The sequence below is a fragment of the Ammospiza caudacuta genome, chromosome 4, assembly GCF_027887145.1.
Source record: "Ammospiza caudacuta isolate bAmmCau1 chromosome 4, bAmmCau1.pri, whole genome shotgun sequence".
Taxonomy (NCBI): domain Eukaryota; kingdom Metazoa; phylum Chordata; class Aves; order Passeriformes; family Passerellidae; genus Ammospiza; species Ammospiza caudacuta.
The window spans coordinates 17,765,726-17,789,866 of NC_080596.1; the positions used below are offsets into that span (position 1 = coordinate 17,765,726).

At 52.5% G+C, this 24,141-nt stretch overlaps 1 protein-coding gene across 1 annotated transcript in view; it reads right to left on the reverse strand.

Annotated features, from left to right (window-relative positions):
- LOC131556861 (E3 ubiquitin-protein ligase RNF213-like) overlaps nt 1-13,560 on the reverse strand; it is a 43,860-nt gene extending 30,300 nt beyond the window's left edge. The window contains 22 exon segments of the mRNA XM_058803766.1: nt 335-500; nt 762-1,354; nt 1,675-1,833; nt 2,091-2,264; nt 2,795-2,975; nt 3,351-3,473; nt 4,772-4,870; nt 5,465-5,617; nt 6,085-6,238; nt 6,482-6,537; nt 7,190-7,391; nt 7,863-8,051; nt 8,668-8,927; nt 9,524-9,804; nt 9,998-10,191; nt 10,418-10,576; nt 11,194-11,375; nt 12,294-12,391; nt 12,394-12,660; nt 12,663-12,782; nt 12,785-12,860; nt 13,321-13,560. Of these exon segments, the coding sequence (XP_058659749.1) occupies nt 335-500; nt 762-1,354; nt 1,675-1,833; nt 2,091-2,264; nt 2,795-2,975; nt 3,351-3,473; nt 4,772-4,870; nt 5,465-5,617; nt 6,085-6,238; nt 6,482-6,537; nt 7,190-7,391; nt 7,863-8,051; nt 8,668-8,927; nt 9,524-9,804; nt 9,998-10,191; nt 10,418-10,576; nt 11,194-11,375; nt 12,294-12,391; nt 12,394-12,660; nt 12,663-12,782; nt 12,785-12,860; nt 13,321-13,512 (4,078 nt within the window). The 5' untranslated portion in view covers nt 13,513-13,560.
- Nucleotides 13,561-24,141: the final 10,581 nt, after the last annotated feature.

A 24,141-nucleotide genomic window follows, 5' to 3' on the forward strand; every position in this document is an offset into this window, starting at 1 on the left:
TTGCACAGGTCAGACATCTCAGCTGGCAGACACACAGCTCCATCCCCTGAAACAAGAGGCCTGAACTGAGCAGCAGCAGCAGCTGCTGAAGCCCTCCAGACCCAGCCCAGCTCCCAGCTGGGTGGTCACTGTGTGCTGCACCAGTGCATGGGCACATTTAAAGCGTCCTCATAGCATGTTCTACACCAAAGCCCATCAGAGATGTAACTCTCAACACCAGAAGCTGCAAAGGCACAAAGCAGATGGGTCAGGGATTCAGAGTTCCTTCTGCTCCCACACAAACTGCCATCCCTTCTAGTACTCTCTGTCTGATTCCTGGGTGAGCAGCACACACCTTTCAGTGCTTCTCTGACCCAGCAGACAAACTCCTTCTGCCGGGCGAGCTCCCTCAGACAGCTACAGCGGGGCTGAGTGATCCCCTCCAGCAGCTGCTTGGCTTGCATGAGCTCAGGGCTGATGGAATCCAACTTCTGGGTCTGGTAGGGTTCAAGCTTTTCTGTCTGGAAAGCAAGTGGTGCAAATACACACTGAGTCTGGAATTGGGAAATGTCACTGGTTCTGCAGCAGGGAAAGGAAAGCCCTCTGCAAAGCCATACCCCAACTGAGCAGTATCATCATCTCTCTTTAAGGAATGACTACACAAAAGCATTTGGAGCATTTTGGGACAAGGAATGACTTTTTACAGACTGGGATAGACTTGTGGGAAGGTTTGAATTTAGCCAACAGCCTGACAGTAAAGAGCTGAAGTCACAGATACTTACTATATGCAACAAGTTTCCCAGGATACTGAAGTCACCAGAGAGGCCTAAACTCTCTTTCACACAGTCAATGATCTTGGCAGCTTCACAGGTTGAATTCATTTCATGGTACTGCTGGATCTGCTGGACTCGATGGTCAACCCAGCCTCTGTCCTCTGCAGGCCGAAGCTCACAGATGGTGTTCAGCTCTGCTTTGAGACGTTCAGGACGACGTATGAATTCCTGGAAAATTCTATCAACTGCAGAAAGTGTGAGACTTCCTGATCTGAGTTCATCATACAGCTCTGCATAGCTGTTAAAGCAAGGGCGGATCATGCAGTTCAAAATATCATTAAGGCCCAGCTCAGGAACAATCTCCTCCTCCTCCTCTGAAGAGTCACGCTCATACTTCTCTCCTACCTTCTCTACTGATTCCTCCCAGAACTGCTGGAAGATTGAGCTGTCCTTAAAAGAGTGCATTTTGTGGACAAACTCTTTCAGCTCTGGGCTCAGACTGTAGAAGGTCTGCAGGGACCTCTTTCCCACCATCACAACTTGATTCAGTCTTTTTGAGTGAAGATCTACTGAGTGTTGAACTTCCACCTCACCTAAAACCACTGTAAACCAGAGACAGGCCAGAGGGAGATCAGATGGTGCAACCACTCCAGCTCACTTTATCCCATCCCCCAAGCCACAAAATGCTACCAGAGAGGTGAAAGCCTCTAAGTGTCATCTGATGCACAAGCTCTCAATTGACCCACCCCCATTACTCTGGGTGGTGGGTCAATTGAGTGCTTGTGCATCAAATTACTCCCCCCACCCCTCCTCACCCTCACTTTGGGGCTTAGAATCAAACCTGTTCCCAAAGCCAAGAGATTTTCAAGGAAAATGCTGTTTTCTGGACTTGACACTTTCAGATTGCTCCCCAGAACTCTACCTCTCACACGCTTCTGCATCCCCCGGCACATTCTCAGGAAGGTTCTGATTGCTTCTTTCTCTCTTCTGAGCTGTGTGACTTCTTCGTGCCTCAATGTCAGCTGTTCTTTCAGGCTTCTCTGGAACTTCTCCTTTTCCTCACTTGGCCATTGCTGGTGCTCTGAAAGAAAACTCACCTGTAGTCACAAAGCAGACATTTACCAAGCCCTGCATCCCAACTCAGGTTGGGAACTGCAGAGTCACAACCCCGCAGTGACAAACTAGAGCTGGGAGATCCCTGCCCAGGCCAAGGAACAGCACTCCAAACTGCTGCAGCCCTTCCTGAGCACCCCCAACCCCTGCAGTCCCTCCTGAGCAGACCAGCATCATTACAGTGATGCACTAAACCAACCATGCCGCTTTGAACCCATCTCTTACTTGTCTCCCACATGCAGAGGAACTGTTCCTTGTGCTGGAAAACCTTCTCCAGGTGTTTCACGAGGATGCAGCGGCTGTGGATGTCATCGGTGACACTCTTAAGCACAGAGTCTGCTACAGCCACGACATTCTTTGCTTCATCTGTGAGCGTGTCCAGAAGGTTTTTGCTTGTTTCTGTTCATGACACAAAGCATGTCATGTTTCCCAAAAAACAGGTAGAATCAGGAACTTTTCCATGCCATGGCACAGTCCTTCCATTTCCTACTGAACCCAAGAGCCTGTGGACTCACACCACCCTCCAGCCCCTCATGTCTTTCTGAACAAAACCAGGATCCCAGGACAGCAATGTGGAAACTTTCCATGGAGAGCCCAGACTCAAACCCTGTGGGGCAAACAAAAGCCATTTGGATCTGTTCTCTTGGCCAACTCTTTGGCATTTTTGTGTGCCAATAACTTGTGAGAACTTCTCAGGGAAAAAAGTTATGGTCCACAAATCCTAAGGAAGTTGTAGTGGATTAGCACAAGAGGAATAGTGGCTCCTTTTTCCTTGGCCTTCCCTCTCCAAACCCAAGCTGAATAGTTCAAGCTTTGGGATAGAGACTAAAATAAGAGCAGGACAATTTCTCTCTGCTGCTCTGTGCAGTGGCAGCAGTGAGGCAGAGAAAAGCTTCTCAAGGCCTCCTAAAACCCAACTACAGACCTACCATTAAAGCTGAAGATATGTTTGATGTCAGGCCATGTGAGCAGGTGATGAAGAATCTCATCAGAATACCCCTCAGACTGCCCAGCCACGACTGGCCACGGCTTCACCATGAGAGCAGACACGAGCTGGCTGAACTTGCCCATGTTGTAGGAAGAGATCTGCTCCAGGAGATTGTTCTGCGTCTGCCAGGGCACACAGAAAGGACAGGGGCAGGTCAGACTCTGAGGTGCCACTGTGTCTGTGTCTCAGAACTGGCACTGATGCCAAGGAGTCCCCTCCAGTGCTGAGGAATATTCCAAAGCAGCCCTGTGACACAACTGACACCAGAGCTCATGGTGGAAACACATTAAAAATATTCCTCACAGACCTCATTTCCTAATTTCTTGTTGATATTTTCCGGTTTTTGTTTAACAAACAATCTGCAGCAGCTCAAGCAACCTCCACCTCCCCTTCCACCACAAGGCACATCCCTGTGCAACAGAATTGCTGTGAAACCCCACTCTCCTTTCTCCTCCCTTCCCTACCTTTCCTTTCCCCTACCAGGGCATACACAGTACCTGGCAAGCTGCAGGTACAGCCTCTATGGCACAGCTCTGGAAGCACTGGCTGATGGAGGAGTCTGTCTTTGTGATGTGGTGGTGCTGAGAACAGTACACCAAGATTTGGTTCACTGGAGGCTCCTGAAGGGCAAAAGGGAGATTTCTCATCAATTCAAAGTGTTTCTCCTGGCAGTATGAAGCAGCAATGCTATCAAGACAATAAAAGGAACCTGAGCATCAGCCCATTTCTGAGGGCCTGGGAGAGAGATCAAACAAATAAATGCTTGGAAAATCTTTTAATGATTTCCATCTAAAGTGTGTGATTACTTAATAGCCATCTCTCCAAGCCAAGCTCACAGCAGAAAATATTTGTTTCCCGACTTCACCATGAAATTCAATGGCTTAAGGAAATATGTAACTGCTGTAGAAAAAAAATGAGGAGCTATACAGTGTCAGTTTGGAAGGGACTAACACATGTGGGTGTGCATTTGGGAGCCTGAGCAGCACCATTTCTGCACAAGGAATGAGAAGAGAGGCACCAGCTTGGCTTCTCTGAGCCCCTGGGTGTTTACTTTGCACTTGCTGGTTCTTAAAACCACAGAGGTGACAATTGTTCAGAATGTAGATTTCCTCTAAAGCACCAGGACCCGAGCCAGGCCACTGACCAAGATTACAGCGTGAGACATCATCATGGTCAATTGCTGACCCTCCACAACCTGGTTCATAACAGCAATGGCAATTGTTATGGCCAAAGCCACCATGTTTGCACGTGCTCCTGCTCCAAGCACAGCACAAGTGTGGCAGTAGCAGCTGTGGGTTTCTCTGGGTCTGGATTGAAGGCACTTGAGATGGTCCGAACTTGTGTTCAGACTCAGGTGTTTATTACTTCTTATCAGTAAAACAGTCTCATTACTGTGAGTTCAGTTTCATTAGAAGGCACAGAATGGTTGACAATCTCTTGTTACAAGGTCTTTTAAGACTCAACTATCCAATTAAGAACTGACACCTGGATTATTCCCCTTTTTAACCCAATAACTGATCCCAAAGAGCTCGCAGTGCGGACTTTTCTGCCCAATTACAAAATGCCACCCAAACCCAAGAAGAAGAAGCAAGAAGCAGCATGAAGAAGAAAACCAGGACACCCTGTGCCCTCCATCTTGCTTCCATCCACAACATACTAAAAATCCCAAAACCTCAATTTCTCACCAAGTGATACATCTACACTACTCTCTATAATCTATTTCACACTTTTGTGGATTCTAGTCTATCTTGAAGTCTAGGAAACTTTCTCCATGGATGAGGGGTCAAAGACAGTGCTCCCCTGGGGGTCAGGACACCCGAGAGGAGACAGAGAAATATTCCCAGTGCCCTGGGTTTCCACACACAAGTCACTCCATCTGCTCTGAACACCAGCCAAGGCTGCCTGGAGTCTCCCCTACCTGCTGGATTCTTTTCTTCAGATCTTCAAGTAAAGCGCTCCTCCATTTCTGGGTGAACTTCTTATCTGGAAAGCTGATTTTCACAAACTTATCCCAGACCTGCAGGGGACAAGCAAACCAACCCAAACTACTGAGTGCTGAGATTTAATAGAAAAATTAAAAGAAAGGAAAATGAAAGAAAGGAAATTAAAAGAACAATGTAGAAGAGATGCCCCACACGCCTCAGACAGTCTGCAACCCTTTCAGATGTTTCCATTCTGAGGAAAAGGAACACTCCCAGAGCTGCTCTTTAAGCCCAAAGAGTGTGTAAATGTCTCAGCTGCTGAAGGAGACATTTGGATGAGCTACTTCCAACCTGCTGCTGGAAACTGTCCCAGAGAGGGCCAGAGGGCCCAGAGGGAGCAGCAGCTCAGACTGGCAGGGCTGCTCTGAGCTTTGCCTGCTGGAAGGCCTGAGGACAACCAGTGGGACACACTGGGAGCAAGACAACATCAAGGGGCAGCTCCTCACCCAGCAATGCCTTTAGGAACAGCCAAGGAAGAGAACAGAGGTGAGCTTCAAACACTGCCCATCCCCACCCCACTCCTTAACAAGCCACATCTGCAGAGCCCAGCAAAGAGCCAGCAGACTCAAGACCCTGGCTAAGCTACAGTAAAATCCCTTTTTACTGTAGTTTATCAAAAGATGACAAACCTCAAGTTCAGGGGAGAAAGAGAAGATCACATGGTCTGAGTGCTTCAGCAGTAACTTGCGATCTAAAACCTTTCTGAACCAGGCACGAGCTTCCCTCAGAGCTCCACTGAGCAACTCTTCCATTGGGACTTCCTCCACAGCATCCCCTGGAACCTGCCCCACACAGAGGGAAGACAACAAAATAAACACAGCTCAAGCAGGACAGCAATAGATAACTGATTTAAATCAGTATTTCTAAAGAGAAGACCAAAACCATCCAGAACACACAACAGCCCAGCAACAGACCCAGCACTGCTTGAATAAAAGCAGAGAGGCTGGGAAAGTGCAGGTTACAGGCAGGTTGTGCTTAAGCTTGTTCCAGGAAGTAAACAAATGTTAAAGGGGAAACAAAACCAGAGTTAAAACAAAGCTTATTACAGCAAACCTGAGCATCTGACCTTACTTTCAAGAAGAACCAAACTCATCAGGTGACTCCACACCTGTCTGAAAGTATCACAGTCTTGCTCAGAGTGTGAAGTTCTTCAGAGACTGGACCTGACCTAAACCCAGTGTGTTGTGCCACACTTGTAATACTTCTGGGTACCTTGCTTGTATCAAGCCAAGAGTTCCTTGGTACTCACTGCTGGGGGCTGAAGCTGGGCAACCTTGGCAATCAGGGTTGCAGCAGTGGCAGGGACCAGGAACAACTTCACTGTGCTGGCAGCCTTGCAGAGCCTCTCGTGCAGCCTGAGGCAGCGGGACAAGCAGCACCGCCAAGAAGGAGGCCCCAGAGCTCTGCAGGGCAGCAACACAGAGGGAGAGTTAATTTTCTGCTCCAAGGAAAAATAAAAAATTAAAAACAAAGTAAAAACCCCACCAAATTCAACACAGTATGGCAGCTACCTCCCTCAGATGGATTGAAAAGATGGGATGGAACTCCAGGATTTTTTTCTCAACAGAGATTTCAAGGTACACAAGCAGGACCCCAGCCCTGGTGCAGAGGCAGACATTGCTCTCACAGAGGTGCACTGCACTTACCTGGCTGGGGGCTCATCCAAGGCGTGCAGCACTGTGTTCAGAATCCTCAATAGTACCTGAGACTGGAAAGACAAAAATATGAAACTGGGGAAGAAATTTTAGAGACTGATTTCTGATTAGCTGAGGAGGAGGGAACTCACTATTCTTTTGCATCTTCTCCAGTATTTTCAAAAATTCTGCTATTTTGTAAAATAGCAGAACTTATTTCCTGGATGTCAGAGCCAATACCTGGGCAGCTTTTATACACACAAACCCAACCTGTACTTCTTACAACTTCTGTTATTAGTTGAAGGTCCTACTCCTGCTGTTCTTGCACCAATACAAAAGTTTTCACAACAGCAGGAAAATCTCTCAAACCAGCAGCCCCTTGCCCAACCCTCCTGTACAAAAAAAACAGTTTCAGGTACACATCTGAGGAGGTCAGGATTAAAACATCTGCCATCACTAACCAAGAGCAAATCCAGCCACGAACACCCTCCTCTCATCAATGCCAACACCTTCTGCTGCAGATAAATCCCCAACTCTCCCCCTGAGGAGTCGCTGACTTCAGAGCAACTATTTTTGCTCTTAGCTAAGTTTGAGGCTCTTTGTGCTGTGACCTGCTGTGAGCCCCAATCCCCTCAGTGATGGTCAGTTCTGCCAAAAGACACCCAGGAGCCCAGTTGGAGCTTTCATCCCGGAGCTGGGTAAAGCTGCCAGATGACAAACCTGAGAGCTATCGCACGAGAGCTCAGCATTCTCCAATCTGTATAAAACACCTTGAAGAGTAACTAACGGGTCACTGGAGAAGTCTTTTATGAAGTCAGCCAGGCTCCCCAGCGGCACCATGCAGAGCCAGGACTTGACTAGAGTCCCATCAAATTCCATCAAGCATCTCTTTTCTCTCATTCGTGCCAGCATTTGGGTTGCTCTGGAGGGGAGACAAAACAAAATCTTCAGGATTCCAGGGAACAAAAGGCTGTGAGCTCGTGCAGCCCACAGAGGAGTCTCCTCCATTCTTGTGCTTTTGTCCCTGCAGCTGAGATCAGTGGGAGTCTCCAGGGCCCAGGGGTGGCACAGCAGAACCAAACCACTGAGCACAAGCACTCAGGGAAAATAAACTCCAGGTCTTGCTCAGACTCTACACAACAGGAGCAGCTTTAGCTCCCACCTGCTCCCTGGCTGGCAGAACTGGGTGGGGGGGGGGGGGGGTTGTGTTGGTCACAGAGTGCCCAACTGAGCTACACTCAGTGACCCCTGAGCCACTAGTGTGGCTGCACCCAAATACCCCAAACATCCTCCCTTAACATGCTACATTTCATACTCTTTAAAAACGGGGAAGGGGAAAAACAAAAAGAGATTTGAGGGCACTGGAAGGAACTGGGAGCTCTGGAAAACTCACACATGTTGCTTCATCCTGGTTTCAGCAAATGGAAGCCCTTGCAGCCCTGCCCAGGCATCCTCCTCCACCAGCCCGTGCTCCTGCTGCAGGGGAGCAGCAAAGGAATGCAGAAGGGGAAGGACCCACACCCACTGGTCTACATCAAGTTCAATGCACCTCTGGCAAAGGTTTGTCAGGTCAATCCTCAAGCTAAATAAAAAAAAGAAAACAAAACAAAGATACTGAGTGAAAGAACAGCTTTATCCTGGCCTTGGGAATGCCCTAGTGGTGTGGGAGGCCATGGTTCAATCTCCCTATGCACCTTCAATTAATCTCTGGTCATTATTTTAGCTCCATCTACTCTTCATTGCAGAGCGTACCTGTCCAGGTTTAAGGCCCAGAGCTGCAATGTTATGGAATCTCTCTGCACAGATCCTGCTGCTGGAGCACTGGGAAGATCCAATCCTTTTTCTAGTCTCCCCATGAGCCCCCCCAGCCCTGTGACACCCACCCAGAGAAGGACTCCAGAGAGAAATGCAATGGCTACACCTGTGTAAGTGAAGAACTCCAAATCCAGTTCCACGTAGTCAGATTACAACCTGGCAAACAGGCACTCCAGGGGAAACCAACCAAAAGTGTGGAATGATGCACTACAACCTTGCCTGGATGTTAGCCCTGCTTCAAGCAAGAGGCTGGAACTGAGACCTCCAAAGATACCTCCAAATGTAACTTTTTCTCTGGTTCTCTAGCAGTAGAGAGCTGGATTCCAGTTGTTTTATCAAAGCAACACCAGCCTGGTCAGTTAGAAGGTACATGGAACACTTACTTGGAAACTCCTGAAAAAGCCTCTTTGATGTTATCAATCTCATTCTGTACAACTTGTGGTGACACCTGATCCAAGCACAGGAGGCTGCACAGGTCAGCCAGGTCACTTCTAGGTACTGAGAGTGAATAGTGCTCAACTACCACAAGAATGGTGAGCCCCACAGCCAGTTTGCTTTGGATGACTCTGCCCTTTGGAGCTGCTTCTGGTGCAAGGAAAGGGAGAGCTATTTTCTTCACATATTTTAGCAGTAAATCTTTCACCTGGGATAAAGAAGAGAAGAAACAAACCAAGCACAGCATTAGTCTTTCTCTTCTGAAACCAATGTCTTCTGCCAGTTCCAGTGAGGCCACAGGACAGGAAAGAGCAGCCCTGAAAACCAAAAAAGACAATATGGCATTTCTGTCACATTTCCTAATTATGTCAAATAAGAAATTCTGGATTCCAGAAACCCTACTGGCATCACTACTTAGAACAGGACCAGGAGCTTCTCCCAAAAAGCAGGCAGCTTTGGAGCAAGAGATGAGTGCAGAGAAGTTGTTAGTGACAGAACAACTAGCAGCCAAACTTAATGGCAAGGGTTAGGAAATCAATATCCAGACACAAAACCTACTCAGGTATGAAGTCACCACATCACAGCCCTGCTGCTGACACCCATGGGGTCTCAGAACCACACCGAGGTGCACAGGCTGACTGAAGCCTGAATGCAGTCAGTGACAGCCACCCCAGAAGGATCCCCACTGCTTCTGTACCTGAACTTTGACTGCAAAAGCAAAATTAACCCACCGAGGTCAGCAGCAAAATTAAAGTTTGTGTTCAGTAGCAGAATGCTTTCTGTCTCTGCAGGAGAAGGGATTACCTGCTCTGCGCCGAAGTTTAAGTCTTCCCATGTCATTGGCCCACCATCAAACACCCGCTGGCCTCCTGCAACGTAATAGAACTGCCCCAGATGACAGAAGAAACTCCTCAGATTGTCAGGACTCCGGGTTGCAAGAATGCTGAAGATACTTTCTAACATAATTTTGGCAGCAATTTTCTTCCCTTTCACCACTTCCTTGTTATTATCAAAACCAACTTTGTGCTGGAAGTTTTTGAGCATGGAAGGCTTTGCACACACGATGTCATCATACTGGTGCCACTCTGGAACAGCAACACAAGGAGAACACAGGAAAACAACCATTGCAATCAGGTGTCTTCTCCCTTCCAGCTGCCACAGCAATACCCCCAGCAGCCCACTGAGCTGCCAGCTTCAGACAGGGCTGCCTGCCAGGAATGCTGGGCCATAGGACAGCAGGGATCACCCCAAGGTGCAGGTCCAGCCAACAGAGCTCACCTCCATTTTTGAGGAATCCACTGTTTATCAGTAAGCAGCGATTCACGGGATTATTGGATACTGACTTCTTGTAAATTAACTCATACTCCCCCTCCCCACAGGTCACCCAGTACTTGTAAGGAATGTATTCATCCAGGATTTCTCTGCTGAGAGTTACAGAGCCTTCAATGAGGTATCCATGTTTTTCCAGAGGCCTTGGAAACACAAACACAGCAAAGGCAGGCAAAGGACATGTTAGCTGATCTACAGACCTCCCCTTCCATGCATTGCTCCATTTTTAATAGGAATGGTGACACTTTAGAACAGTTTTCTCCACTGTGAAGACCCTTGCTGCAACCCCCAGCTGTGGGCAAAGAGCCACGCCTTGCACAGCGGCTGAGGCCCCACAGAGACCCCGATCTCAGAGCAGGGAACACTCACCGGGTGCACTTCAGCTCACAGATGTTGTCATTCCAGTCAGCGTAGGAAGGAATGCCCTGGGCTCTGATGAACACTTTATGGGTACCAGGGTCGAACTTGAAGTCTTTGGATAGTATCGCATGGAAATACACTGTGACACCCTCATTGCGGCTCACAGAACTGCAGGAAAGAATTGGAAGGGGAATAGAAGTGATTCTGTTGGGGTTTTTTAATTGTACAAGTCACTGTAGACCTCAAATCAGGCTCGATTTGAGACCAGCTGAGTGGCTGCAACATCCATAAACTCTGGCAGCAGTTCACTCAGACTGATGTTTGAGCAGGCCTAGTGCAAAGCCCAGTGCAAAAAGGAACAATGGGCTCCTAAAGGCAGCAGGAGATGCTCTGGCCTAGCAGAGTCACCTGGAATGGCCACACTTTCCACTCCTTCCAGCTCATACACATTAAGCAAAACAGCTCTTCACACTATTCACCTGAAGCATTGTGTGTGAAGCACATGATGCTCATTAGAGCAAGAAATAAGAGAATAATCTCTTTTTTATCCATCAGATGCTCAAGCAGGTTCAACACATCACCCAGGACATCACCTGTGCTGCATCTCCCATTCAACACTGGCTCTGTCGTGCACAACCACCTAACCTCAGTTTCAAGACAACTCCATTTCCACATGTCCAAGGTACATACTGACCCAATCTCAGCACCTCGGTCTGGAGTCCTGAGTCCTCCTGACAGCAACTCCTGTTAGTGAAGAATGCTGGGAGCAGCAGGGCTGTTCTCACCTTTCTTTAACCTTTTCCACAGGTTTCTGCTTCCTTTGTTCCTTTTTGTTCTTGGGGCTGTCTGCTGCAGCCACAGCACCCTCCTTTCTGGCAGCCTCCACTCCTTGGCTCCAACTTGTCTTCATACTCACATTGGGCATTTTCTCACATGGGGTCTGATTTTTCTCTTTTGTGTTTGCATTCTGCAACAGGGAGACAAACAATGCCCAATGAAACAGGAGACCCTGGAAGCACAGCATCTCCTCCTGGTGTGTTGGCACTTGAGAGACCTGGTGCAAGCAAGAAGCCATTTATTGTTTCTACAACTCCATTTATAAACACTTACAGCCTTAGGTAAAATATTTCACTGCTAAGAAATAACCACATTCACGTTTCTTAGCTACACTGCTTAACCACGGTCTTGCACCTGCAGTCTTGCATGACTTCCTTTACACAAAGCAAATTTCCTTTTTGTTTCCTCCCTTACATTTCTGTTTGATGATCCCAGGGCTTCTGCCCCACCAGAGTCAAGATGTCCACATCACCCATCAGCTGTGCAGTACTTTCTGCTCTACTGCCCATCTGCCCCCCAACACCGGTGCACCACCAGCTCCATCCTCCTGGAAGCACTCATCCCTCGCTGAGGGAAGCCACTGGCTAAGGAAAACAGCCCATGATGGGAGAGGAGCCCAACCCAAACACACTGCCACACAGTCAGCTCAGTGAGCCTCAGTCCCAGAGGATGGGGCATAAGGAAAGTGAAAGAGAAACCACAGCAACTTCCAGCTTACCGGGCCTGTGTATGAACAGAGCACACGCACCCGCAAAACACAAAATCCCCTTGTTCAAGGGGATCCCAGAGCTCTCCAGAGAGCACGGCTGGCTAGAGAAGAGATACCTGCCACTCCTGGGGGCAGCTGAGCCACCTCTCAGTGAGAGCTGGGCTAGAACTGACACCCAGGAGAACAGAATTTGAATTGGAGCGTCCCCATAGTCCTCCCCAATTCACTCCTGTATGCCTGGGCAGGTGCTCCTCAGCATCACTGACAGCAGGAGCAAGTCGCACTGACAAAGGGAAGCTGTGCCCACTGGAACACTCACCAGAGCTCACGCACACTCACTTTAACAGTGGAACTGGTCCCTTTCTGCTTGAGCTCCTTCCCAGTCTGCGGGCTCTGAGCCGCAGGGGAGGTCTTGGTCTCAGGCTTGCTTTGGGGGCTCCCTTGGCAGGAGGCAGCCCAGAGGGACTCGCTCCCTGCCCTGCTGACAGCAGCTGCTTGCTACTGCCCCGGGCCTGTGCTGTGGCTGCTGGCAGCTGGCCAGGGGCACCACTGTCCCCTTCCACATTACCCCTGGCTGCTCCATCCCCCACCTTGTCCCCTGGGCTGCGGCACTGCGAGCTGGGACAGCCCCCCTGGCTGTGCTGCTCTGCAGGGCTCAGCCTTTCTGCTTCCGGGCTGCCAGCTTCCTTCCCCAGGTGTGCAAATGCCTATTGCCTTCAGCTGCATCTCCACTGGCATCAGTGCATCCATCAGCACCTGGCTTTGCTCCCTCAACAACGGGGGGTTGGATTTCCTGAGGAAAAACTCAGGTGTCAGGCAACTCTGTGGTTGAGGAGGCAGAGAGTCCAGGGGAACAGGTTCCCTGGAGATGGACATATGTTTCTTTGCTTTTCTCTTGTTCTCTTTCTATTAAAAAAAAAGAAAAACAAAGGCCACAATGTCTGTTTATTCACAGCCAAAGGGAAACTCTTTGTCACCTCCTCTGTTGCAGCAAGTGCTGATGTTTTCCTGCTACACAGGGCTAACAGAGAATGATCAGGAAGAGAAGGTACAAGACCAGCCAGTGAAATGCAAATAACTCTGGAGAACTGTGTAGGTTTAGTACCCAAGACTTGCTCAGCAGGAGCACAGAGCAGTGCAGCAGTGTCTAAGCTGACTCATGTAATTTCTGGTGTCCCCCTCCAGGCACTGCAGCTCCACACGCACAACACAGCCTCAGCAAACACAGAGAGCTTCTCCTGGAGGAAGCTGGGCAGCAGCTCCCTGACATGGCCAAAGGGATGTGGGGGATGCAGCTTGGCCTCCTCACTTCTAGCAAGAGAGCAACAACGCACAGCTGCTCCCCAGCACCCAGCAGGGTCCTCACCTTCTTCTGCAGAGGAACCTCCTGAGCAGAGTCACCGGCCCCACGCTGAGCTGAGGGCTCTGTGTTGTCCTCTGGAGCTGTGGCATATTCCAGCACTGAGGATCCCTTTTTCTCCTCCCATGTCTCAGCAGAGCTGGGAGATCCACCTGCAGTGTCAGGTGTGGTGTTGGGCAGAGCTCTTGCTCGGTCCATCAGCAACTCGTCCTCTGTCTCCTTTGCTTCAGTGGTGGAAGGAGACCCAGCAGCCCCTTCTCCCTTCACCTCTTCCTCTGCATCAGGGACTGCATGGAGCTGCACCTCTCTTCTCCCTGCAAAGCAGGGAAATGAATCGTTAAACTGGAAACTCACCCCCCAGAGGGGTCGTGGGATGGTTTGGGTTGGAAGAGACTTTAAAGCTCATCTCATTCCACTCCTGCCACAAGCAGGGGCACCTTGCACTGGACCAGGTCACTCCAAGTCCCTGGATGGGGGAGAGCATTAGCAAAAAAAGGCAAGACTTGTGGGTTGAGATACACACAGTTGAACAGGACAGAAAAGGAAAATTACAGTAACCATACAGGAATATCCAAAGCCAGTGGTGCACAGGGTGCTTGCTCACCACCCTCTGAGCAATGCCCAGCCAGCCCCTGAGCAGTGGCCCTCACCCCTCGGCCAGATCACCCCAGTGTTTCCTTCAGCACCATGCCCTGTGCTCTGCAACATCCCTCAGGGCAGTGGGGCAGCTCTCCTGGCTCTGCCCCCTCCCAGCTCCTCGCTGCCCGGGCAGCCTGGGAGCCTGAGAAGTCCTCGGCTTAGTGGAAGCACTGCTCAGCAGCAGCTCAACCATCCGGCTCTGATCAACAGCAGCCTCATCCTGAACTCAAACAGAGCTTTGAATCCGCTCCTGGGAAGAACATTGCCTCTGTCCCAGGCAGAGCCAGGACATGAGCACGGCTCGCTGCCAGGCTCGGCCCCGCCCGGAGCGGTGCTACCCAGTGGGCGGGGCTTGCATGCAAATGAGGCCGCTATCTGATGGGCGGGGCCTGTATGCAAATGAGACAGCTATGTGACGGGCGTGGCCTGTACACAAATTAGACACCTGTTTGATGGGCGGGGCACGTATGCAAAGGAGACCGCCATCTGATGGGCGGGGCTAGCGCGGCTCCCGGGGCGCCCCAGGGGCGCACGGGGAGGACCGGAATAGAAACGGGGGGGACCGAGGGGGACACGGGAGCATACATGGGATAGGGGCGTCCCGAGTGAACAGGGAGGAGATGGCAGTCCCCGGGCACGCACCGGAGGGCTCCGGGCGGAGCTGGCATCAGGGTGCACCGGGGAAATCGAGGCGCACGGAGGCGCTTCGGGGGCACCGCGAGGGTGCAGCGGGGCCCGGAGCCCGCAGCGCCGCCTGCCCCGGAGCCGCGGCTGCCCCCGCCCCGCGCCGCCCGCCCCGGAGCCGCCCGCCCCGGAGCCGCCCAAGCCCAAACCCGGCGCTCCGTGCCGCCACTCGCCGCCCCGGCACCGCGACTCACTGAGTGACCACTGGAGTGACCGGGTACGGGTACGGGCACCACCACCCGCAGCGCCCGCCCGTCCTGCCGCTCCGCCAACTCCCGCCCGGACAACTTTCCTTTCTCCGCCGAGCCGCCAACTTTGGTTTTTACAGGCACGGTCCCCACCCAGACCACCCCGGCCAAGCCCGGCCCCGGCCGCCTCACCGCTCCCGGGCGGCTCTCGACGGCTCCCGGCGCGTCTGCCCCATCCCGGCTGGGGTCCCCCCGGTACCCCCCGATCATCCCCCACCCATCAGCCCGGTGCAGGAGTCCCCGGCCGGCGCAGGGGCGTAGGGAGGACCCGGCAGCAGCAGTGAGGGCAGGTGTGCTGGAGGAGAGCACTTTGTGCTGGTCCCGACACACAAAAGCGGATTCCGCAGTCAAAAGGGGGGGCACGGCTGCTGCCCCATCCCGGATCCGACCAGGACCGAGCCGAAGACGGGCTCCCAGCAGCCTTGCCCTAAACAAGCAGCCCATTTTACCCCCGTGCCCCTCTTTTCCCCCTCCCCATACCCACAGATCAGCGCACTCCAGGGCAGGACCCAGAGTCCTGGCAGGTGTGTGGCTCCTGGGCACCTGTTCCGCCCTTCCAGCACCTCCGGCAGCAGGAGCTGTGCACAATGTGCCCTCGGGCTCGGATCACCCGCACTGCCCCAGCTTGCTTTCGGTTTCTTTCCCCCCCCACCCCCGCACTGCCCCAGCTTGCTTTTGGTTTCTTTCCCACCCCACCACACACTGAGCCACATGCAGAAGACAACTCCCCTTCCCCCACAAAAGTAAAAAGCTTTCCCTCAGGAAGGGAGAGATCCCACTGAGTCATTAGCAGTTTCTGATTTATTACACCCTCGATGTCCCGAGGGCTGTTCAAGGAAACTGAATTCCCGACCCTGCCCAGCCCCAGGTGCTGTCCCCATCGCACAGCCTGGTGTCGCCGTGCCTGTCCCCTCGGCAGGGCCCAGCCAGGGGCTCCACCCCAGGGTGACAGCCCAGCCCTGACCCAGGGCAGTGTTTGGCACAACACCCCACAGACAAGATAAGGATAAAAGAAGCTAAGGATAACTAAGGATAAAAATCAGTAAGGAGTATGTTATAAGTAATAAATCATAAAGCCAAATCAATAATCAATTTTATTTTATTTTTAATTTCACGACCAGGATTTGGTCTCAGATAGCCACAATCAAAGGGGCAGCATCGAGCCTGGGATCAGCGCTGGGGGAGCACAGATCCAAACCCCATCGCTTCGGGTGCCCTCTGGGCACAAATGCTGTCTCTGCCAGGCTAGTTTTATACTCTGGGGCAGAGTTTCTCCTAGTCTTCTCCTCGCTTCATATATTCGTGTAGTTTCCTTTTTTCTGTGCTGGGTTGGACAAAACCGTTTCTGGGAAGTGATGAATGCTGATTGTTGAGTTATGGGAACCTGGTATTGGGATGCACATCTTTGACTATCCTGATCATAGACACTTATCAGGTATTCATCCCTTGGGTGTCTCTGGACTGTCCCAGGAAAGGGCCCATCTCCACACGGAGCCACGTCTTTTTGGATTTCGTAATTTGCAAAGCAATTCCCTGGCTGCGGCTTGTGGTTTTAAATCTTTAAGAATTTTTCATACAAGCACAGCTTATTTAATTTATATTTTACACAGGAACGAATTATTCCATAACATATACCACATGTACACAAGTACAATCCCAGATGTTTTCCCTCTCCTCAGCTGGAGGCTGACCCCCCGTGTCTGCTTGGAGGGCAGCACAGCAGCCCCCAAACAGCTTTGAGAGCTCACCAAGCATCAACACTGGAGCAGCCCAGAACATGAAAAAGGTCCAGAATTAAAAGAGTTGTTTAAAGAATGTCAGCAGCTCCCTATAGGAAGGATGGCTTTGCACTGATCACTGTGACAAGGAGCACCCCAACAGCCTGTGTGGGGTTGGACTGGTGCTGTTCTGTCCATCTCGGTGTGGGACATGGGGACAGCCCATCTCCGTGCCCAGGATGGCGCAGGTGGCTCCCACGGAGGATGCTGGTGTCACTGGGGTGGCACAGGACGTTCAGTCCAAACTGGTCTCGCTGGATGAGCCTGGTGCTCTCGGCAGTGCTGGCGAAGGGCTTGCTCAGGGTGATGAGAAAGCACCCTGTGCACCACTGGCTTTGGGTATTCCTGTATGGTTATGTCTCAGTTTGGAAAGACAGGTGCCTGCTAAGGAAGGCAGGAGCCTCCCCTGAAATGGAGAGGCTGTGAACCACCCCACCGCCCCCCCTCGAAATTGCTATAAATTTTAAATTAAGGGGCTCTCAGGCAAAAAATATGGGAGCAGGAAATAAAAGTTCTTTAATAGGGAAGGAAATAAAAGGATAAAATAAACAATGCAGTAAACTAAAGCAATACTGACAGAGTCAGAGCACAACCTGACAGCCTGTTGGTCAGGGTGCTGGTAGCAGTCCAATTGGAATTGTGGCTGCAGTCCTTCTGAAGTGTCAGGTGTGGTTCTGCTGGAGCAGGGATCCTGTAGAAAAAGCGTATGGCCTTCCTCTGAAGATCCAGTGGAAGAGGCAGCTGCTCCTCCTCTGGGAAATCCAGTGGAGAAGCCATGCTAATATTCCAAAATCTCCAGATTATATCTGGGTAGAATGCTTGGCTCCTCCCTCTGGGCAGAGCATCTCACAATGGGATGCTACAGTTCTTATCAGTCATAAGCAGATGTGGGGTAAAAATATGGGTGATTGGTGTTAGAAGTATTAGCAGCATTGTGGGGCAAAAGCTAATAGGCTGAAAAACATTTATAAGGTATTGTAACCAGGAAATGGGGTGGCTTCTGATAGAATGGCATTGAGTTTTACATCTCTTATGTCTCACCCTTCATCGGGACTGATAATGGAATAAAATCTTTTAAAACCCCTCTCAGTTGCCCCGTCTCTGAAAAGCTGGGAAAACCAGTTAAGGCGAGGGGAGAAGCTCACCTTTATTGGTGGCCTGGCAATGGAGTAGAGCCGGAGAACCCCAGAAACCAGCACCCCAGCTACGATTCCATAGACCTACCAGAAGCAGAGCAGGAATGTCACACAGAGGGGCACAAGGTCCAGCCCTGCAAGAGAGAGAAGCCAGGCTCAGCTGTGGCCGGTCCTGGTGACACAGGGCACTCACTGACAGTGCCAGCTCTGCGGGCACAGCCGGGCTGCACCCGGGTCTAGAGGAATCCATTCTGTGCAGGTGGCTGGGGCAGCTTCGGTGGAGCCCTGGGTGGGAGCCCTTGGAAGGGGCCATGACAAAGGACCCAGGCATTGGTGGGCAGCCACATGATGGGACACTCAAGAGAGAGTGATGGGACACTTTAGAGACTGTGATGGGACACTTAGAGGCAGTGATGAAATGCTCAGACCTTGATGGGACACTCAGAGACCATCCCCAGACTTAAGCATGTCTGTGAGGAGATAAAAGGATAAAAGTTCATAGGCTCCTTTGTTCTGGATTCCTCCTCAGAAATACCCTACTCAAGCTGTTATTCTGTTATTTAGTTATGGCACCATGATTAAATTATTTCAAGGATCTGGATGTCTGAGAATCTGCTATGGGAAACATGGTGTAGAGCTGTTGAGGAGACCTGGTCTGCGTGAGTGGAGCAGGGGAAGCCGTGAAGGGGCCTCTGTGCCAGCTCAGGGGGGCGAGTGTGACTGCTGGAGTGTCTCCTGGATGGCTGGACTGGGGGACTGCCCGTTGCCCACTGATGCCCTCACTCTTAACCTGCCAGAGTGTCCAGAAGATGCCAGCGTTGAACATGGGCACCACGGCCGAGATGATGGCGGCAGCCAGCGCCACTTTGGGGATGTAATAGAAGAGAGAGGTGAGCTACGCCAGGGACAGCAGGACCAGGGCACCTGCAGGAGAGGGACCCTAAGCCATGGGCACCCCAACACCCAGAGGTCCCCGACACCCAGAGGTCCCTGATGCCCAGAGGTCCCCAGCATAGGCAGCAGCCTGGGGACAGGGCAAGGCAGGGGTAGGGCTGGGCTGTGCCTGTGATGAGCCCTCCTGTGGGTGTGCAGACCCCAAACCCACATGACGGGGAGGCTGGGGGCTGCTCCTGCCCACTGCCCAAAGACCCCACCCAGGAGAACCACCTGCCCTGTCAGGGAGGAACACGAGCAAGCCCTGGCTTCCAGGACTGCACAGCAGGAAGGGAGGTGGCCCTCCACAGAAGGGAAGGTGGCCACTGGGACACATGCATAGCCTGGCCACCGAGGTGTGCTGCTGGGGACCAGGACACAAGCTCAGGGACTCACTGAGGACAGCACAGTCTTCCACTCAGGATGTTGCAGAGCTCTCTCACCACACAGCCCCAGCGAGTGCCCTGCTCCCCCTCCTGCTACCCACAGGCCAAAGCTGCCTGTGATGGGTTATGAGGAGATGAAGGAGCCCAGGACATTGTCGATGCCTGAGGCAAGGGGCTGGAGAGGCATTGCTGTGTTTGTGTTCCCATGTGCTCCCTTTGTGACCTTTTCCCTCCTTCTGGCAGGGGGCTTGAGACAATGCCTGGGGCTGGAGACAATGCCCACCCACCTCAAGAGTGACTCAGCCTGCTCTGGAAATTCCCGAGCTGTGTTAGGAAAATTAATCTACAAACACTAGAGGTTGATGTCTACAAAGGAGACAGAGTCCTTTAACTTTATTTGAATAAAGGGAGAGGCCATGGGGCATTCCCCTGGGATCTCTCACATTTTTGGAGGATGCAGCCTCCTTTTTATCCCAATTACCCATCTGCATTTCCCTTCTCTCTTTCCCCATTGGCTGAGGTACTTGAGAGGTACAGACTCCCTGATACGTCTGATACCAAAGATTTCCCTCTAATGCATAACCCTCCCTTTTAATTTTTAATTCTTATGGAATTTAGGGGTTTTTATCCCCCGTTGTTTCTTTCATCTTTCAATGTCTAATTTCATTTATCAGCAAACCTAAAGTTTATTTGTAAAAGCAAATATCATTTTCCTTTCATCAATCAGTGGCATCCTTCCCATTGTTTCTTTTATCTCCCAGTGCTAGTTTTATCTACCAGCAAACCCTCAGCTTGTTTGTAAAGACAAATCTGTTATTCCTCTCAGCTGTGAGAACATTTGATGTTATAGTTTGGTGGCGAAGAATTAATCACCATCGAGTAGGTCCAAATTAAATGCAATTTATTAATTAACAGAGCACGCAGTAATAGGCAAATTACAGCGCTGGGTGAAGCCAAGGAGTGACCGGTCCAGGGATCAAACCCGAGACCTTGACGCTCCGTCAAGGGCTTCACCCACCCGGGAGCGCTGGCTGTCGCCGGGGGAGTCACTGGCTTGGGGATTGAACCTGCAGCCTGCTCTGGCAACGGCTCACACCACATCCGACAGTTTTCAGACCTTTTATGCGTCCATGTTTCCTGTGGGTGCAGTTCTTCCGGTGTACTCTGCATCTGCGCAAGCTGTTGCTAGGGAGTCTTTGTCTGCCTCTGGGCGGTCGTTCGAGGAAGGCTCTCATCTTCATCCTCAGTCACAAGTGCAGCCCTTGCAACAACCTTTACATATATGGTTATGGGGCTCTTGGTTGCACTGCTTCTGGAACTTTATAAAGTTTCGATATGAGTCTTATAGCCTTGTGGTAAAGCAGTTTCCTGTTGTTTACATAATTCTTTCCACTACCCAGGTTGATCTTTTGATGAACAAAGGTTTAAGCCTTATGACATTTATTTTGCAACCTACTAGCCTGTTATATTCATCTTGCAACATATTGTATTGGCTTGTATTGGCTTCCCCTCCCTTTAGCAACTTGATGAACAAACTGAGACATTAACCCATTACATCTGAGGTAAGGGAGGGAAAGTTCAGTGGAGGCAGGACTGCCCAGATGAGGATATCAGGCAGCTCAGGGGCTGTGGGACACGTGACAGTGCTGAGAACCCCACCCCTGCCCTCCTGAGCAAGCAGCTCTTACCCAGAGCCAGTAGTTCCTGGTCAGGGTCAATCCTGTAACCATTCTGCGAGGCTGAAAGGACATGTTGGCATTGGCCTGAGGCTCCTACAGGCACCTGTCACGCACACAGAGCAGAACCAGCAGAACTGGGACTGTGTGGGCCCTGTCCTGGCACCCCTTGGGCACAGAAGGCCCTGAGACAATGCTCTCATCCTGGGCAAATTTCAGCTAGGTGCCCCACAGGACTCCTCCTGCCAGCCCATGCTATGAACTGGACCCCAGTCACCCCCAGTGCCCCAAAAGGAACAGCACCTTCCTCGGCACCCTGAGCCCTTGCAGAGACCCCCTGAGAGCACAGGGCAGGGCCCTGGCACAGACCTGCCCAAAGCCTTGGAGATGGCAATGGTCTCCAGCAGCTCCATGAGCGGCACCACAGCCAGCCCGACCCCCATGTCCTGGGAGGGAAGGATCCAATCAGGGGGCTGGGACCCAGCACACGCAGGAGGGAGCAGAGCAGCCCCTGGGGAGCTGCCAGCACCCACCTGCACTGTGCTCTGGAAGGGGATGGCGCCGTTGGGCGCTGCCAGGGAGAAGCATGGTGGCTGGAAGGCTGGCAGGCCCTGGGGGATGCTGCTGGTGAGCCTGAAGGGCTGGAAGCCCATCACCTGGAAGGAGTAAGCCACCCGGCCAGCAAACAGGACAATGAGAGTGTTGCGTGCTGCCAAAGTGGAGAGAGCAAGCATGAAACATGCCCAGAGCCCAGGGCAGCGGGAGGGGAGCAGGAGATGGGCATCTGAGCTGCTGAAGACTTCCCAGCCTTAGGAAGAGGCATGGTGACAGGGGCGTTGGGACATTGTCCTCCCTGCCTCACCTCCAGGTCTTCGCTCCTGCCAGCCTGGGCTTTCCCATTTCCAGGCTCTGTCTACCCTGACCCGAAGAGATGAGGCCCAGGGAGGGGTCGGGGCAGGGGACAGCTGACACACCTGTGGCAGAGATCCACACAATCAGGCAGCTGATCCTGACAGCCAGTGGTTCTGTGGGGGGCAGCTTGGGGCAGGTGGCCCTTCATGGCCTGGAGCCTGTGGTTGGTTAACCACAAAGGAAGTGTGGCAGCCCAGCAGAGCCTCATATCCCTGCGAGGCCAGCGAGGGGCTGCTGGGGCTGCAAACCACACTCGACTTCAAAATTTGCAAACCCACCATGCCAGAGAATTGCCCAGTGCCTCCTGCAAGTGACCAAATCTCATGCCCCTGGATGCCCCCCGCTGGTCACCAACAGAGGATGTGTTCAGCTTGGTCTGCTCCAAGCAGGGCACTCAGGGACCTAACAGGACCACTGGCAGAGGGTCCTGGGACCCCTTTGGGGCTCCTTCCCCCAGCACCAAGCACATGGCCCAGCCTGGTGCTAAATATCCCGGTTGCACAGGGACACCATCCCCGATGACCTTTCTGCAGCTCTCTGGGGCTGAGTTTCCCTCCTACAGGTGCCTGTCCCTGCTCTCACCCTTTTCCACCCCTCCAGACCTGACACCGACTGTTCTGGACTGGTTCTCCATCCCCTACCCTGCTTACAGCATCTTTGGCACCAGGTGGGTGCAACTCACTGGAAAATCTCTCCTGCCAGCCCTGGAGTTGAAGCAGCCGTGGGCCACTGGCTTCAGCACCACTGCTGGGCCCACTGGGAGCTCTTTGACTGCAGCCGTGACCCCACGAGGCTCTGCCCTCTGCTGCCAATGCCACCTGGCCCCAGAGCACCGAGGGATTCCCCTTTATTGAGGGGCCAAGCTGCCCCTCAATAAAGCCTCTGGAGGATAAGGCTCCATTTTCAACTGGAGCTGAGCACACCCCTACAGCAGCCCCCAGCTTGGAGGCAGCAGGACAGGCCAAGGGCTGGAGGCACAGATGGTCCCAGCCTGCAGGCATCCCCCAAACACACCTGCAGGGGAGAGGTGGAGCTCAGAGCATGCCCCAGGCTCCTTCTGGCTTCCCCAGAGCCCTGGGCAGGGCTGGAACCCACTCCTGTACCTGGCACTCGCAGGAACCCACTCCTGTACCTGGCACGTAGTGGGGATGCTCCAGGTTGTTGTTGAGGCAGCCATCCTGAGAGCCTTCCACAAAGTTGGATGGCTCATTCATGTTCTGGGAGGGAAGGAAAGGACAGGATGGCCTCGCTGCTGCACCAGGGCCCAGCAGAGGTGCAAGGCAGGACCCAGGGCCAGCAGCTACAAGAGGGCCACCCACAAGCCACATGCCATTGAAGGGCACTTGTTCATGGAAGTCCTTCACCATGTCGTGCCACCACTTGTGGGTCTCTGGGTTGGTGAAGTCTGGGAAGGCTGTGGGTCCTGGCCAGACCTGCAGGAGGAAGAGCATTGGGCAGAGCACCCAGCCCCATACACCACCCCACCTTCCACCACAGCCCCCCAAAGGTTTCTCTCCCACTCTTGGGGTCCAGCTGTCACAGCCCCACTTGAGCCCTGTCCATGGGCACTGTGGCTGCTCTCCACATGCACCTTCCCAATCAAGGGCTGCCCTGTGGTGTTTTGGATGACCACCCCTCGCTTCATGCCCTCGTCATAGGGCATGTAGGTGCTGGGGGGCCCCGAGCTGCTGGTCCCAGCATCCTGGAAGGGCACAAAGCCAGGACTTTAGCAGCAACAGCCCTCCCTTCATCCCCACCCTGGGGCAGCTGAACCTGTGTCAGCCTGCTCGTGCAACTCACCACAATCATGATGTACCTCAGCCCACAGCTGTGGAAGTCCCGCGCCATCTCCAGGTAGTACTTGAAGCTTTTCTTGTTGAAGGTGAAATCCCTCTTGGCATCTGCATAATCCAGGTTGTTCCACTTCCATCCTGTGGATGGTGGCACCATGGCTTGGGCAGGAGCATGGACCCCACGTGCTGCTGTGGGACCCCCAGCCCATGGGGCTCCCCCCAGCCCCCCATGGCCCCCAGGAGCAGCCTGGACCTACCAGGAGGAAGCGGGCTGCTGTCATGTTGGCCACCACCTGCCAGGTGATGTCGGTGGAGAAGTAGCCCCAGTGGCATAGGCAGAAGCCCAGGCCCCAGCATGGGGGCATGAAGAGGAACCCTGGAGGGCAGAGGGTGGGTGTAGACAGGGATGGCCCAGCCTTGTGCCACCCCAGAGCCCTGCTGTGCCACGTGGCTCACAGCATCCTGGCCATGGCTCAGCCATACCAACCACATCCAGGTACTGCTGCACCACACTCTTGGGGTTGGGGCCCAGGAAGATGTAGAAGTCCAGGATCCCCCCATTATGTGCCAGGTCAGGGTCAGGCTGCGATGCAGGAGAACGTCTGGGGAAGCACAAGTGCCAGGGGAGGAAGCTGAGAAGAG